The sequence below is a fragment of the Oryzias latipes genome, chromosome 1 (assembly GCF_053564925.1).
Source record: "Oryzias latipes strain Hd-rR chromosome 1, Olatipes_Hd-rR_3.1".
Classification (NCBI taxonomy): domain Eukaryota; kingdom Metazoa; phylum Chordata; class Actinopteri; order Beloniformes; family Adrianichthyidae; genus Oryzias; species Oryzias latipes.
Window position 1 is genome coordinate 39,950,517 of NC_136237.1, and position 17,667 is coordinate 39,968,183.

The following is a 17,667-nucleotide window of genomic DNA, read 5'->3' on the forward strand; positions in this document are numbered from 1 at the left end:
ACCCCAGCTGGGTTCTTCCTCCCACAGTCCAGAAACATGCTTCATAGGTTGACTGGTGACTCTAAAATGTCCCCAGGTGTGACTGTGAGGGTGGGGCGTCCCGTTCAGGGTGTGCCCCACCATCGCCGAATAGCTGAGATAGGCTCCAGCAACTGGAGATGTTTGATCCTGAAAGGGATTCAGCAGGCTCCAAAAAAGGATGGGATAGTCTATTTAGGATAACTAGTGTTAACTTTTGTTGTATTAATTCAAAATATGCTAAGTCATAAACAGTTTTGCAATTAGAAGCTTAAGAATCTCACAACCACAGTTAGCAGAGCTTCTGATAAAAGAGCAACGGAAGCCTCTAGGCGATAATAAAATTGTATTTTTGTTTTAAGCGTGTTCTTGTGACATTTTTCTCTTGAGGGAAGACATATGTAAACAAAATTTAGTAAAAAAACTCCATTTGAGTATTTCTTTGTTCAAATGAATAATAATGGATTGGATTTACGTTTTTCCAGACGCCTAAAGCGCTTCCAATGTGTCCGTTATTCATTCACTCCTCCTTCATGCTTGGTGATGGTAAATTTAATTCCATTTATTTATATACCCCAAATTCACAACGACAGTCGTCTCTATGGGCTTCGTATCGGTAATTGAAAAAGTAAAACAGAAAATCAAAAGGTTCATGAATACATAGAATTCAATAAGAAAATACCAAATTGAACCAACAAACAGACTAAACTAAATTGGAAAAAACGAAGAAACCTCAGGGGTGTCCACATGAAGGAGGGATGGAGGGTAAACTAAAATGCAGTTAGAGGAAGAACACATAGGGGGGGCATTTCTAGAAACGGTTCTAGAAATGTTACATTTTGGCTAAAAACAGGATAGTGATAATTAAAAGACCACTGGGAAGAGTTTGACAGAAGCTCCAAAGACGATCAGTTGCAGCCAACCTCTGCAAATCAAACGTAAACAGCTCTGCAAGATCAGGCGTTTGGGCGATTTGCAGGTCAGGTCAGTTGTTGTGGTGGAATCAAACAAAGCTGCTGTCGTTCGTCGGCCTACAAAGACACAAACTCTCAGGAGACCAAGTGAGACTTTTTGAAGGTTTTATTTTCCCCAGAAGGGTCATCTTTTTTTTGACTGAACGTAACCTTTTATTTTTTTTTTAAATCACTTTAAAAAAGCGTTTTCAAGTTGAACGTAACAATAACTGATAATAAATACTCAAAGTATCCGGATGAATCGGTTTCTGCGGCACAACAGTTGATATCGTGGTGTAGACGGTTGGAACAAACATGTCAGGCTGAGTAAATCCTTCAGAACGTTGCATTCAGGATGTTTCCTACTCCCACCCTGAGGGAGGGAGTCCAGTTATAAACGCCTTCCTGCCGTTTCCAAACGTCTGCGTGCGTGAACATCAAATTAAACGCATGATTTTTTTTCCTGATACCCCAAAACGGGTATGTAATGTTTAAAATAACCGACACTGACAGCATAAAAATCTAAATCCCTTTGTTCCGTCCTGGTGGGAAGTGATGGCCGGAGCAGTGGAGTCACCGGGCTGGCAGGCTGTTTAGGATGGAAGAAGGTGCACGTGAGGAAGAGGAGGACAAGCAGGACGATCCGCTTCCTTATTCTATATCATCCTCGCTCAGGCTCTGTGCGCTCACGATGCGCTGCGGAAAAACACGACACCCACAGATGAAGCGTCGGATCGTTATGGGAAGGTCACGCGGCGGGATGTGCACTTTAAATACCTGACTGATGCTGGGCAGTTTGGTGAGCAGCATCTGGAAGACGGGAGGAGGCAGAGTCTGCTGCAGCACCTGCAGCAGCTGCTGAGGCTGACCGCACACCGCGATGGCGTTGGTCAGGTGATCCACTCCTTTCTCGTAGTCTCCTGCAGGGACCAAGGTTAAAGAGCCAACAGTTTCATCAAGCGTGTTTTGGCCTGAAACATTCTTTAGAAAAGTGTTTTTTTTGGTTGCAGGTTAACTGAACTTCTGTGTAGGAACCATTAAATGTGAGAGATTTTCCCCTAAACCATAACTGTCAAAGTGGAAGCTAAAAAAAATATCAGACACCAACATCAGCTGCGTCACTAAAACTGGTATTTTCCAGATATATTCATAAACGTGAATCCACTGTTTGAATAACTTTATTAACAGCATACTCATAACATTACACAGCAGGTTGCTAAATATACACACATTTAGAGCAATTTAGCATCAACAGGACATCATGCTCTGCATCCTGATTGGCTGCTGACCGTGTCAATCAATCTCCTGTAAAGAATGCGTTTAATTTGCTAAATTTACATAAATTGTCGGTCGCTATCAGATCTTTGGTTTCATTCTTCAATACTGGATTTAATTTTCTACGAAGGTTTGAACTTTGAGAGTTTAAGCCAGAAAGAAAAGAGCTAAAATGTTGAGGTTTGTTAGAGAAAAGTTTTCAAATAGTGGGGATTTTTACAGCCTTAAAACGTCTAAAACTTTGTGGTTTTCACCCATCGTGGGTCATTATTTTTTTATTATCTTACTTTAGAAATGTAAGAAAAAAATAGCTAGTTTCAAATAAAAACAGAACACACATAAACTGGGCCGCTGTGGGTCTGAATAACCTCTTGTAAACTTTCAGACAACATCATCTGTAATGTTTTCAGCACAGTGTTCAGTCTGTTATGCATCTCTCTCTGTTTCATCTTCGGCGTTGGCCTTTTTTTTGTTTTTTTCCCCCCCCATTCGTTCTGAAGCTGCTGCCTCAATATAAGCTTGCATTTAGAAATGACGCTCAAACTTAATCCAAATGTTTTTGGCCGCAGAGTTTAGTGCAGTGTTTTTCAACCAATGTGCTGTGGGAAATTGCTCTCATTGACTGATCTAAAAACATTTTCCATCTCCAGGATTTCAGCTCTGTGTTCATCCAAACAGACCCTGATAAAACACTGAGTAGTTAGGAATATGAAAGATCATAAAATACTTTTTTCTTCGTGTTTATTTGATTCTATTAAAGACATTTTGATAAGAATGACGGTACCGTCATTCTTGACTCTCCACCAATCATTCTTGGAGGCTTAATCACATGTCATCAGTCTGACCAGTCAGAAGTGGTTAAAGTCTTCACTTCCTTTTTCAGATTCTGCTAATAAAATCTCTCAGTTCTAACAAAAATACCATCTAAAGCTCGTCTGTAGCGGTGTAGCTTTCCACAAAATCCGGTATCAGACCGTGGAACAAGTGAACAAAACAATGAAACTCAGAGATGCCAGTCTGTCTGAGTTCGGTGGCTGTTTGCACTACATCTCCCATGATGCATTGGGTTAAAGTGACAGCGTCTTAGCGTACAATGAATCTTCGTTGTTAAACGTCTTGAAACCACAATGAACACAGTTTTTAAATCTTAACTTAACTTTTATTCCATCTTTTAGAAAAAACAGCTGTAGCTTCCAACTTTTTCTGCCACAATTATCACAAAAATGCATGTGAGATTGCAGAGTGGCTGTAGATCAATACAGAATGAGTTTCTCCTTTTTTTTTTTCTTTTTTTTTTTTGGATGCTAGTGTGCCGCGGGATTTTTAAAGTGTGCCGTGGTTTAACAAAGGTTGAAAAGCACTGGTTTAGTGAACGTGTAAAGGTTACCCTGAGCCAGCAGCTCCTCCCCCAGCTGGATCTCCTCCAGAAAAAACTTCTGCACCGCCTCTGCGTCCTTCAGGTCTGGAAGCTGCAGAAAGAAAAACATTTCACCAAAAGAAGGAAGTCTGATGACCAAATGATACTGTTTTTTTTTCTGCTAAGAATGCACAGACATTAAAGGACATTTAACATGTTCTTGTGGCCTTAAAATTTGCATTTCTAAGAATTTCTTTATGCAAATTGTGAATCAGGGGCAGATGAAAAAAATGCTGTTTGAAAAAGAGCGTATTCGTGACGTGGAAACAGCTGTAGGCCAGTGACAAGCTCCATGCTCCGCCCCCATTCTGATGCATTCACTTGCAGACAAATAGGTTGCTCGCCATTGTTTTGCTAAACCAGTAATGCTAGGAAGGGGTTGTACGCTAGTGGGAGAGTATGTAAACAAAGAACTCTCAGTTATGGGTGATGGGAAGAGGCACGGGGTTGCTCCTCCTCGGAGGAACTACTGTTGCTCAAGGCACAACAAATTGTTTTTTTTTTTCAGTTTTGCCTAAAACAGCATAATCATAATTAAGAGACCACTGGGAACACATTCAAAGTTAAAGTTAAAGTTCAAATCCCCTTCTCTGCATTTGGCCCACCCATCCCCTGGAAGCTGCGCTCGAGAACCATCTGTTGGTTTAACCTCCTAATCCAACCACTAAATGATGAGTGCCAGGCATTGGCTCCCATTCTTAGAGACTTTAGTATGACTCGGATTTTAACTCACAACCTTCCAGGTATATGGCGTATACTTGCAAAATGCTTTTCTACCAAGCCCAAAGCGCTTTACAGTCACAGTCCCATTCAAGGTGGGGTTCAGTCCTGTGACATGCTCACCTTTGACAGTCCCGCCCGCTCTTTGGCCGCTTTCTGTTTTCTTCTCCCTAAAACACAAAAAGGAAAACACGTTAGACGTAAATGATGAAGCAGTCACAGCTCAGCAGCGGCTTTAGCTCCAACACCCACTAAACAACAACGTGGGTTTTGGACAAATAACATGTCATCATGTGTGTAAAGCTGCTCAGCGTCAGACTAGGAGCAGCAGAGACGGCTCAGCGTGGTCAACCAAAGGTCGCCAGGTGGAAGCTCCTCCAAAGAAGCTCCTAATCCTTCACAAATGGGAAGCTTTGAACAGAAGCAGCATGTCAGCACTGCAGCATCCGTCGCTGTGATGATCTCCATTTGGCTGGAAGCCCAGCTCTCACTGTCTTTGTGAATCCCATTTTTCTGCAGGCTGAGTTTTTAATTTTTAAACCCAGACATTTCTAGTTAGTCAAACCCTGTAACAGCTGATGAGTCAAACCTAAAAGATGAACGATGACAATCTCCAGAGAAGCTTGGACATTTGCACGAGCTTCACTGCAGACATTTAGTGATGTTTTCAAAAAGTCTAAGAGGATATGCAGCCATTTATTCTGCACAGAATTAAAGGAAAACAGGTTTTTTTAACATGGAAAGGCTGAGGTAGGCCATAATTAAAATAGTCAAAATATCAGTTCCTCGTAAAAGACCAAGAAAAACATCTACCATGTTTATTTGGCTTGTTATAAATGGACATAATTATAACTTGTTTAATATTTTACATAGATATGGACAACCAGAGCCCCGAAATAAGGTGTTCATCCAACATTTTAGAACACATTAAAGTAAATTCTCACAAAGATTCGGTAAAGAATGAACTTTTCTCCAACAAACTGTATGGAATTATGTATGTTGAGGTTCTCTGATCATTTGTGTCTGAGGTTTTTATAAAGTTACAGTTTAAACCAGAAGTTTACGTACACCACATAACAACACACATTTGCTTCTTTTTTCTCACCGTCAGACATGAAAAAAAAACTATTTTTTTTTTCTGTTTTGGGGTCAATTATAATTAACAAGATTATTTAAATTTGCTAAATGTTAGAATAATAAGGTTAGGGTTTTTTAAAGCCATTTTTTTCCCCATTTACTTTTATCAAAGTAATACATTTCATGAGTATTTGGCACTATTGCCTTTAAACTGCAGTACTTGGGTCAAACGTCTTGGATAACCTTCCACAAGCTTCTCACATGATTTGGTAGGACTTTTTGCCCATTCGTCCAGACAGAACTGGTGTAACTGAGCCAAGTTTGTGGACAGCCTTGCAGGTACACGCCTTTACAGCCCTGACCGAAAATGTTCAATAGGATTTAGATCCGGGCTCTGTGATGACCGCTCCAAAACAATGACTTTGTCATCCTTAAGCCACTTTGTAACCAGTTTGGCAGTAGCTTCGGGTCATTGTCCACTTGGAAGATCCCATTGTGCCAAAGCTTCACCTTTCTGGCTGATGTCTTCAGATGTTGCTTCAATATTTCCACATGCTGTTCTTTCCTCATGACGCCATCTATTTTGTGAAGTACACCAGTCCCTGCAGCAAAACAACCCCACAACATGATGCTACCACCCCCATGTTTTACAGTTGGGATGCTGTTCCAAGGCCTGCAGTCTTCCAAACGCGACAATGGTCATTGTGGACAAACAGTTCCATTTTAGTCTCGTCAGACCACAGGACTTGTCTCCAAAAATGAAAGTCTTTACCTCTGTGTGCATTAGCACACTCTAATTTGGCTTTTCTAGGTTTCTTTTGGAGTAATGGCTTCTTTCCTAGCCTGAGAGCCCATGTCTGTACGGTCCTCGTTTCACTGTTGATAATAAAAAGTTCTTACCATCTTCAGCCAGCATCTTTCTTTAAAAAAAAAATAATTTTGTTAAGGCATCAAAACGACAATATAGATCCTGTTAATCTGACATTGTCTAAATATAAATGCCACATTTGTAAATAGACATGGAGCCATTTATTTTATTATGCTTTAACAATTTAAAAACATAAAAAATTAGCTACATTTACTTTAAAATATTAACATTTCTTTGTTTAATGAAAGTTAACAACCAACAATGATTTAAAAAATGTTAATATCCCCTTATTTGTTATCATCATCGTAGTTGATGTTAGTACTACTATTTCTTCTTTATCGTCCTTTATTATTAGGCGTTTTTTTTGGCGTTCACTTCCTTGATTTGTCATAACGTTGCCTTAGTAACAACGAATCGAGCTCAGCTTAATGGTGGAAAACGCAGAATTAGACAAAACTAAGGAGAAACGCGAAAAATGGTTTACTATAATACCAAAATTGACATTTCGGGGGTTTAGAATGAGATCGACCGATCCGAATTAAGTCCCGAACAACCCGATGAAGGTGAGGAGGAGGAGGGAGGTCAGCACTCACGTTCCTGCAGCCTGTTCTTGAAGTTGGGGTCACTCCGCCGTTTTCTATCAAAATAGATGCAGTAACCGACAAACAGAGCCCCGCAAACGCCCGCAGCGATCGCGCTCGTCCTGCTGCCCATCATCGAGTCCAGCAGCTGCTCTGTTTCGAAGAGATGTTGCTAAATTTGAGCGTTTTTGGTTCCCGGCGCAGCCCGTTTCTGTCAGGCGGCCAGCAGGGCTGGAAGAAGGAAGGACCCAAAAGGACCCCGCCGTTTGACAGACTGTAGCCGACGAAAGTGCCTGATTATAATGCACAGAAATAGGGTATTTTGTCGTGTTTTAAAAGTTTAAATCAACAATTTGTGGCATATATTTCAGAGCCATCATACGTGTAAGGCAAATAAGTCATTACGTTTATACTTATTTTAGAATAACATCAAAAATAAAAATTAAATAGTAAAAATTAAAGTATTTATTTATTCAACACGTTTTAAATTAATTATAATATTAGTAGCTACCATAATAATATAATTGATTACAAGAATTACACACATTTTAACTATCCCACCAGGTGGCAGTAGATAGAGTAGTGTGACACAGCAAGCTGAACCATTTACTCTTGTTTCTTATGTAATGGGTCTGCTATAAAAATGCACATTGTGTATACAAATGATATATCATATACAGACTACATATAAATACAACTCTTTGAAATGCATTAAACCTTTTGTTTCCAGTCTAAGAAAAAAATTATTCTGCGAGAAATGTTGAATCTGATGAGGAGAGGAGAATGTCTGCGATCTTCCAGCAGGGGTAGCTGTGGTTCTATTGCAGAGGTCACAGTGCACACACACATGCATTAATGCACAAATACAGTTTTACCAGCTGTGCATGTGCAGGGTCTACATCCTGTCAGACTGTGATATCTTAATACGCTGAGGCCTGTGTGTTTTCAGGATTTAAAAAGACAGCTCACCGACTCCAGCATGAATGAACGTTACACAACAGTGAAATCAGAGAGTGTGCATCTTTCTGGGTGCACCACAAAACTGTGGCAGCCTCATGCACTTTCAGAGTCCATTCACACAGCAGGAAGGACTGTTTACTGTTAGTGTGAGAAGATCAGCTTCGGTTATTTAATACAGCCGACGACTGACTTGTACCTGACTCCTCTGAAGCATCAAATGCAAACCACCCTGTTTTACTAAGAAAAATAAACTGATAATCTGACATTTTACACTCAGTTACTTTTTTCTTTTATTTATTAATTCATTTTTTGTAAGTCATTTCATCAAATTATTTTCAGTTTTTCTCCATTTGCTGCCATTTAAACCCCAGTATATTTCATTTGAATGTATTTTTTGGACAGTTCTAAACCCAGTGTCTGTGTATCAGATAGTCTCCATGTTATTCAAGTGTAGCTTGACATATCTCTTTTCTTTCGGTGTATCTTCGGTGCTTCCTGGCATGTGTGTGAAGTGTGTTTGCTTTGGCAGCATCCTGTTCTCCACAGATGGCGGCTCTCCGTGTGAAGCCTCCTCTGACGACTGCCAGCAGGCCCAAGCCTGCACAGACAGAGAGGATGAGAGGTGCGTGATGACACAAAGTGGAATCTGTCAATGAAATTCAAACACCAACATGGCATAAATGTGGATGATTTGGTTTTTAATTGATCATATTTTAGCATTGTCCCCTCAGTGTGCTCATGTTTTTATTATTGTGTTCACTAATGTCCAAAGCAACTGCTGTTTGGGGCTGACATATGGAAATCCGATAGATATTTAAATCAAATATTATCTAAAATTTGTAAAGAAAAATGTTTGAGACATTGATTTGATTTGATTTTTTGCCAAATACAGTTCCTAAAAGAAAACAACAAAAACAAAAATAATTTATTAGGGTGTAAAAAGACCTTTGAAGTCTTTGGGGTTTTTTCAGTAATAACCAGCAACAATCAGATTCTTATTCCAGTAAAACCTAAATAATACACAGACTGCATACAGTCACAGTTACCTTCACGTAGTTACTTAACTGAGTACCTTTAGGAAGAACAGTATTTATGAGCTCACTTTATACTTTCACTTACAGTATGATTGTGGAAAACCCCTTCTCTGAAGCTACAGACACAACACAAGTACTAGCTAAACGCAGGTTCATTAACACGCACATGACCCACAGTGTTCACACTGGACAAGCAGGGAGGAGCTTTTCCTTCTTTTTCTTTTTCTACTGTTTACTAGTGCATGTCCGCCACCTACAGTTGGAGGAGGCTTGGTGTGAGATGTCGGGAGGTACAAACCTCGCAAATCTTGCTTTTTCTTTCACAGCTCTATTCCGATATTTAAAAGACTTGATGTCGGGAAGTTCCAGCAAAACTACACATATTAATTTCTTATCCACAATCAATTTTCAAATATTTGGCACTATTGTGAATTAAAGGCATAAATAAATAAATAAATGGGTCACTATCAAATCCAAGTCCCTGATTGGTCAAAGTTCGACCTGGTCTAACCTTCAACACGTGTTCAGTGACCACGCAGCTTGTACTTAGAGCCCCAAAATGGTCCTAAAAACTGGTGCTGCTACGTGTGAAGCGCAGAAGTCCAAAGCATGTGTTTACATGCTTCTACTTTTCATTGCAAGTGGATGCTTGAACATGCATTTCCAAAGGCAGTGTGGATGATTTTTTAAAATCGAACTTTGATTTTTGTAACTTTGTAAAAAATTGTACCTTTAGGAAAATTGTACAAAACAAAGATAAGTTGCAAATTAAAATGAGCTGCAACCTTTCTCTAGTAGGAATGCTGATACTTTGAACTTTGTCCTTTGGTCTGCTTTGTGTTTTGCTGTGTAAACCTGCATTTAAGTAGTGATTTAAAGTTATGGTGTCTCTACAATAATCTCTGTTTTGATTATTCATTATTAACTTTAGGTTCCGCCCAAAACTCTGCTCTAATTTGTTTTGTTTTCATCGTAAGTTAAACCTTTTTTCTTGTAAAGTACAAAAAGGTTTTTTTTTTCATGATTTGCTATTCAGTTTTTGGCTAACACCATTAATATCCGTCTCCTTTTCTTTTATTATCCAATGAAAAGGAGACGTCTGGCTGGGATGTTGCTCCTGAGCTGCTTGAGCGTGGTGAAGCGGAAACCAAATCCTCTCTGTGCGACAATCTGTCTGCTCAACTCCTGGGACTGTTTGACCCAGTAACCTCTGAACCTTTCAGATCGACCAGAAGGTATCCGCACTCTCACAAATCAGCTTTACTCCTTAGCGTGTCAACAGTAGCTCTGTGATCAGATGTGATTGATTTCCTCTATCTCTGTGGTACAGATTGGAAGGTTGCAGGTTTGTTCTCGCTTTGCTCGCCCATGTGCCAAAGTGTCCTTGGGCAAGACACTACACCCCACATTCCAGATGATCTGGTAGCACTGGCAGCTCTGTCACCATCAGTACGTCAACGTGTGTGTACATGGGTGAATGAGACGTGTGATGGCAAAGCATTTTGGGATAGTGCTATAGTAGTATCCTGTAAGTACACGCCATTGGCTGTACATAAAAACGGGACTGTGTGACCTCTACCCCCTGGTGCTCCAAACAGGAAGTACCAGCTGGCTCTAAGAAGCCAAAATCCCATTTTCTTTCATGGAGAAACAAACAGCTGTTATTCAGTCATTCTATTGTTCAGAATAACCATTCTTGCTCCGATACCTTTTTTTTTAATGTTCAAATTGTTCAAGTTATAATCTGATGAATCAGATGCTCAATAAAAGTAGGCGTCCCCTTCGTCCAGGGTTGAAAAACCTTTGATTGCCAGATTTTTCAAGTGCTATGGGTGTTGACTTCCAATAAGCTCACTCCTGATTGGCCAAGTCTTCATGCTTCTGTCCAGCCACTCGCTCCTCTCTATTTGGCCAGAGATTTTTTATCTACATGGCAGTGGATATTTTCCTTCCAATGCAGCGAAGGAAGAAAAGACGTAAATGCCCCACCATCCTGATCCCCTGCGATGTTCTCACATGCAACATCCATCACTTGAAGCAGAGACCTCTTATTCCACCACAACACATCCTCACTCCTCCTGCTCCTCTTCTGCTGCTCATCTTCTCCTTCTTCCAGCAGGATGTTGACTGTGCTCATTTTGTTGGTGAGGTACATCCATGCTCATACTACGAATGGCCCTGGCCCATTTTTATATGTTTGGCAGGATTCACCATCATAGAGGTAACAGAACTAACCGGCTGACTGGAAAACTCTTCATTCATCAGTGAAGTTTTCATTTCACCTGAGCGTCAATAATTGTCTTAAACTTAACAAGAAATGCATGTTTGTTGTTCATACAATTTTCTGGACTAATTTTGAAAATTGAAAAAAATGATTGTGCATATGACGGCTCCCACACTGAATCCTTGCTGACATGTTTTGAAAAGAATGGTCATTAGACTGATAATTGGCTATTCAGTTTAGATCAACAAGATCTAAGTAATTATAGAATGTGCCATACATGGGTTCATTGGGCTAACTCTATACTACTTGTACAAAACCCCCGACACACTTGAGACTTAGATTAAGACAATTTAAATGGATGAAAGCAATGAGAAATTACTTTCTGTTGTGAACAAGTACAAGTTAGTTTGGAGATTTGTCCATTTAGTTTTGAGAATGTCATTTCAGGTTTAAGAAATGAGCCAATTCAATGGAGAAAAACGGTAAAGAATGCCTCAGTCCACCTCTTTTGCTTGTCATAAAACACTTATAGCCGTTATTCATCACTTCTGGATTGAATAACAGAGCAAGAGCTGCCAACTGCACTACACATCTGAACTCAATCTGAAGCACGGCTGTGTCTTTCAGAGAAAGGCAAACCTGAGTTCAAAGCGTTGTTTTCCAGGGAAAAAAAAATCTGTATCCGCTCATCTCACAGAGCAGCAAAGGTTCAGATGAAACCACAGGCCTGGCAGCTTCAGGGGGATGGAATCATGTGTCTGCCCCCCTCACTCTGCATCCCCAGTTATTTTTACCTGATCCCTGATCCATTACCGACTGTATGCACTCTCCAGGTGCAGCATCCTTTTATTGTCAAACCACCAACTGGAAGAGAGAGACTGAAATTACAGCGCTCCACTGTCTGCAATTATTTGAAACGTTCTTCTGGTCAGGCACAGAGGACACGGCAGGAGAAGGAGGAACATGAGGACGATGGATGCTTGGAGTTACCGTTGAGAAGAAAGCTCCTCGAAAGGCGACTATCGCTGCTGCTCGAAGTACCACTGTAAAGAAGCTGGAAAAGCAGAAGAGAAATCCAAAGACAATATTTAGCCTTTGTCAAACGCCCCTGTGTGAATGTTGGCACGTATGGATGCTGTGGGTTTTTGGGTTGCCTATACATAGGATTGTAGAGAGGAGTGCCCAGTACCTTTTGAAGCCCGTGTGGCCATCTTAAGGGACGTCATGAAAATGTTACGTACCATTATCGTGAGTGTAGTGAATGGATCGTTGAGTATTTGTAAGGATGATGTAAGTTGCACGCACTTATGACGTACAGGTACTGAGGTGCACATACTTGCTCTTTACTGATTGCGCAAAAATGCTGATACATAACTGCCCATAAGACACCCACACAAACTACACTCTGTTTAATTTCCTTTATTGCTAACAGTCAGGCTACATACTCAGGGGCGTAAGGAGCGTGCACTACTCAAGTGAATAACCCCTGTGTGAGGTCGAAAAAGGCAAAATTCATACGACGTGCCTGTGTCTCACATACTTCACCTTTCCTTACCTGTGTTAAGTATTCGCTACGACCTGTAGCCAACAGCATGCCGTCTAGAAAAAATGCGCATGAACATTTTCTCTCTACGGCCTCATCCAGTGGTCTACGATCCTAAATTTTGATGTGAGCCACCTACGTAACCTGTACAGGTTTGCCAAATGTTTCGCCCGCAGACAGCCCGTATCCACACATAAGGACAGCTGAGACAAACCAAGACACACAACTGTATACATCTCCACAGATACACAAGCAGGATGGTGGAGGGACATAATGTGAAAATGTAAAATAAGCATTTTCTACTGTGGAAGGAATGCAGGATTGGCACTTTAAACAAGTTACATAACATATGGAAAGTGGAGCCTTCATCGGCTCAGAGGCTCAGTGTTTGATCTCGTTTCTCTACTGGATAGTTTTATGCAACCGCCAGAGCTCTGGAGTGAATGTTTGTGACCCAATTCACTTCTGCTCCATTTTTGTTTAAGTTTTTGACCTCAAATGGTCAAAATGATTGACTGCAGGAGCAACATTCGTTGAGAACTTTATCTTACTTTTGTTGCATTCAATAACAAATGGGAACTCACAGTTACAAACCTCTTTCTGTTAAAACAATCAGAGGAAATGGTGGCCAAAGCTCAGGTTTCCTAGTTTGTGCAAAACCCCAACAATGGTGGTCATTGTAGGAACATCAGCCAACATGTGTGTGTGGGCATCATAGCCAAGCCTCCCAACCAAACAGAAGTGGACTTGAGTTGCAGATGGAGACAAATGGGGGTCCTATGTGAATTTGGCAGCATGAGCGCTTTATGTGGTGAAAGCATATGGAAACCATAAGAAAAATGAATAATGCTTATTTGGGCTGCAGCAATCAGCTTAGATAGACTTCATTTTATTACTAGGTTGGTGCTTCTTCGGCCCTCCGTGCACAGTCACAGCTGGGGCCCCTGAAGACCCCATACGGATCCAGCTTTGAAGGCCAAAGTTTAACCACATGGTACACACCATGTAAAGACCAGGTGAGCGAATGTTCAGTGGGATAGAATCATTTTGCATGCTCCGATCAAATTTTGAGTTTTCTAGATAGACATTTTCTGAAAGATTTTAAAGATTTGATTTCAAATTTAAGATGCAAATCTGTTTGCTGTGTGTAAAAGGAAGAAATGAAAGACATTTTCCAGTCAGAATCCATTGAGTGACAACAGGGATCATTGATGTCAAACAGAGTGTGTATATGTCTGTCATACAGACCTAACACCAATCCCTTTGGGGGCATTTTAGGATGAGCAGTTTTTCTGTCCTCTATAATCTGCAAATGTATATGTCACCGGTGCAGTTAGCTCTGTGACAGACTGGCAACCTGTCCCGGCTGTACCCCCACAGTCTCTGGGACAGGCTCCAGCAACTTTGTTACTCTGAAAGGGGTTTAAAGTCTCACTCCGATCATCTTTTGATCTTTCAATTATGTATATGCAGCTTTTAGGAAAGATTTTTTTAAAAACATTTGTTGTTTTATAGGACATATTTTCAGCAGAGCAGCAGTAGTTGATTAGAAATTCGCTTTCAAGTTGTGGACGGGACCACTGGCGCAGAGCAACCCCACCCCCAATTTCCATTGTCATTGCTGAGAGCTCTTTATTTAAGCACTCTCCCTAACATTCGTAGTGTAAAAAAAAGGGCAAGTAAAATAGAAGCTATCCAGGCAAAAACAAAGATGTTCATGGAGGCACCAGAATGGAGCGGAGCAGGGAGCTTGTGGCCCACCCAGCGTGTTTTCTATGTCACAAAGGCAACCTTTTTATCTGCAGCATTCTTTTGTCTGCTGCTGATCCAGAACAATTTTAATAAAAAAGTAGTCAGAATTGCAATTTCCAGTTTAATATATGTCATAGTTGTCACCCACAATCACAAAAATACTGCAGGAACTTGTAAAAAACACCAAAAACAACAATTTTCCCACAAAGAGTGGGTATGTAAGACAGTTTGGAAAATTATGTTGGAGGCTTTTTGTCCTCCCTGACCCCAATTGGACGGTGTTCCCCTCACAGAGTCTGGTTCTGCGGTACAGTTTTTCTTTGTCTTCCATTAAGAGTGAGCTGTTCCTCTCCAGAGTTCATACCAAGTACAACGAACACACAGAATACTCTCCCTAGTGATTTGTCACTCAAAAAGGACCGAATTGTCTGAAAACAACCTTCATGGTTTGAAATGAAGTGGATCCAAACAGCCATGAAGAGTTTTAGTTTTTGCTCTTTTTTATTTTATTTTTTTGATGTTCTCAGTGTAGCTTTTCAAGACGACCTCTGTGGAGAATCTGCACTTTTTTTTGGGGTGTGTGGGGTGAACTGAATTTAAATTTTCACGCTGCCATAGCAACCAGCAGAAACCAAATGTGTTGGCATGCCGTGCATGAATTACCTTCACAGACCCACTGTTGAGCATATGGCGACAGAAACGGATGTGGTCACAAACACGCACAGTCACGTTTAACACAGAAACAAACGAAAACTGGCAGCCACCTTTTAACAGACAGACGCTGACAGGTGCACCGTGCCCTCACCTCACATGGAAGTCAAGTCCAACCATTTCAGGGTGGAGTTTGCCTGTCCTTCTCATGCATGTGCAGCTTTTTCTGGGTGTTCTGTCGCCTTCAGGCTGTCGGAAAAACACGCATGTCGGGTTGATTAATTAGTCGGAAGCTGCTCTGAGGGGTGTGTCGTTCAATCCTTTTTGGCCCTGATGTGGTGAGGTGACCTCTGCTGGGTGCGCCCGTCAGCCGACTGGATGAAAGCTCTGATAGGCGCCAACAAACCCCTTTGATCTCAAACTAAGTGAATATTTAAACTGAAGAGTAAACGAAGCTTCATTCTAAAGCACATATTTATAAAATGTAATTTATTTTAGTAATGTGCAATCTTCTTATGGTAGCATCATCGAGATATAGAAAAACAAGACAAAAGAATAGAGATGCCTTTGAGAATAAAAGCTCGTCCAAACCATCTACTACTTTAAAAAACATAGTTTGTCGGTGCAGTTTTGTTGTAAATATTTAAAAAAGTGCATCATGACATAACAAACCGTCTAACAGAGGTTTCTATTTATGTGTCATTCTGTACTATGTTGGGAGCACAGCACCTACACAATAAGCCTGAACCGAACACACAGCTGTTATGTAACACTGTGTCCATACAGACACCTACAAGTGCAGCTCACCACCAATCACAGCGCAGACTTGATTCTTTCCATGACGACTGGTTGCCAAGGAGAGTTTCCTCAGCAGCTGCCTCCAGACACAGAAAAGCCCACCGAGCTGCTGTCTGATGGAAGAACAGGCTTCCACATTCACCAAGGTTTGTCTGACACAACACATGTTGAAAAAAGGGTTTATGAACACAAAGGTAGAAAACACACATGCAATGCAGTTCATATTTACCATAAGACTTATAGGACTGATAGAAGTAAAGACTGTAGAACTTGGGCGTCTTAATGCAGAGTGAAGTGAACAAATAATTGAATAGGAATTTGCTTGAAGAAATAATAATTTAAAAAGCATGATTCACCGAACAGACAGTATTTTAGTGGAGAAATTTACACAAATGTCACCATAAAATGTTTTCCATGCAACTATAACATCCTGTAACAGTTTTTCAAAAATGCTATTAGAACATTTTTCACTTGATTGTAATACGATTAAAACAAGCCAACGTAATTTGACAGTTTGAAAACCTAAACCCTCAACTAGTCAATTTAAAATACATAATGGCTACAATCTATTCAAACCTCAAAATCTTCTGGGGTTAAATGAGAAAAAAAACGTCCTTTATTAGTCTCTCCACACCCAGTTGTGCCATCAATGATCTGAATCTCCAACAAGATGTTCTATAATATCAGCAAATGCTACTTATCAGTATTCAACCTTCTTCTTGTTTTGTATTTTTTGCTTTTTCTGTCCCCTTCCTTGCATTTGTCTCCTTTCCCCTGTATCTGAGTCCTCCAAAAACAGATTTTAGTGAAAGATGGATCCAGCAGGAGGGTTTTTCTATGATGTGGGTGGAGTCATCTCTTGTATTTATATGAAAACATTCTCATTGTTTTTTTCATGCCTTCCAAATCTGTCAAGAGACAAAATGTAACCTTTTATTTTAAACAAAATGTTATTGCAAGGTTATATTTCTCTTTTTTTAAGCCATGTGAAAACACTTATTTGCATTAAGTCTGCATTAATTGCAATAAATTCATCTCTGCTGTAAGATTGTATCACACACCTAATTGGAACTTGTTTTAAAAACAAGCTAAAGTGAACAAAGCAGCGTGACATCTTATGTTTGAGAATTATTTCATTTGATCTGTGCACAGAACACCTGTGACCCACCTGTGAGGACATCTCCTACGAGTCCTTGACACTCAAACTGCTTCATCCGCCCCCGTAGATCTTTCTTCCTGAGGATCACTTCTGCATCCATTGTCCTTCAAAAGTCCCCCGCATTAGCATTTCTCTTTCGCAGGCTGCGGTCACTATGGTTACGTGCCCGTATCCCGCCTGATTGAGCGGTGGCAGCATCTGAGGATGAGAGGACCCTGAGAGGGAGGGGAGGGGAGGAAGGCGGGTAATTTGGCTGAGAGGGTCAGTGATAACGAGGACGAGCCACCGGGGAAGCGGCGTGCGGCGACAAGGCTTCTGCTGATGAGCTCATTCAGAAATATTGACCTACGCAGTTTTGCAATCACATTTCCGAGAGGATTTCTGGAGAAGTGCAAATAGTCCTGAAAAAACCTTCAAAACTTTTTTTTTTTTTGAAAACTCAGATTAACACTATGAGTCTGAGACTGCCTGGGCTGTTGCCACTTGGTGGGGAAAGTTACTACATTCTCCAGTGCTTTCCATGTTCAAAGTCTGAGTAAATGCATGAAGAGTGGGCCACAAAGGGCTCCTGCTGTAAAAATGAAGCCAAATAATGTGGGATTTGCTGCGGTAACCTATGAAGAGGGCAGCCAAAAGG

The 17,667-nt window shown here is 40.7% G+C and overlaps 1 protein-coding gene across 3 annotated transcripts; it reads right to left on the reverse strand.

Moving 5' to 3' along the window:
• Nucleotides 1–1,083: 1,083 nt before the first annotated feature.
• Nucleotides 1,084–17,267, reverse strand: tomm20b (translocase of outer mitochondrial membrane 20b). Of its 3 annotated transcripts, none has more exons than XM_078947619.1 (8): nt 17,040–17,213; nt 15,881–16,023; nt 15,228–15,322; nt 6,922–8,467; nt 4,507–4,553; nt 3,634–3,715; nt 1,749–1,891; nt 1,084–1,667 (listed from the first exon to the last, which is right to left on the reverse strand). In XM_078947619.1, the coding sequence occupies exons 4-8, from the start codon at nt 7,043–7,045 to the stop codon at nt 1,623–1,625; spliced, it is 441 nt and encodes a 146-aa protein (XP_078803745.1). In that variant the 5' UTR covers nt 7,046–8,467; nt 15,228–15,322; nt 15,881–16,023; nt 17,040–17,213; the 3' UTR covers nt 1,084–1,622. The 3 variants fall into 3 exon arrangements, with proteins under 3 accessions (XP_078803745.1, XP_078803746.1, XP_020561557.1); XM_078947620.1 differs by having other exon boundaries at nt 15,868–16,023; XM_020705898.3 differs by lacking the exon at nt 15,228–15,322 and having other exon boundaries at nt 17,040–17,267.
• Between the last annotated feature and the right edge of the window lie 400 nt (nt 17,268–17,667).

Bases quoted from the DNA above. Each gene is read 5' to 3' on its own strand.
- tomm20b (XM_020705898.3), bottom strand. From the start codon at position 7,045: ATGATGGGCAGCAGGACGAGCGCGATCGCTGCGGGCGTTTGCGGGGCT. The intron at 4,554-6,921 runs GTGAGTGCTGAC...TTTGTGTTTTAG, and splicing joins CAAGAACAGGCTGCAGGAAC to GGAGAAGAAAACAGAAAGCG. The intron at 3,716-4,506 runs GTGAGCATGTCA...TTCTTTCTGCAG, and splicing joins AGCGGGCGGGACTGTCAAAG to CTTCCAGACCTGAAGGACGC.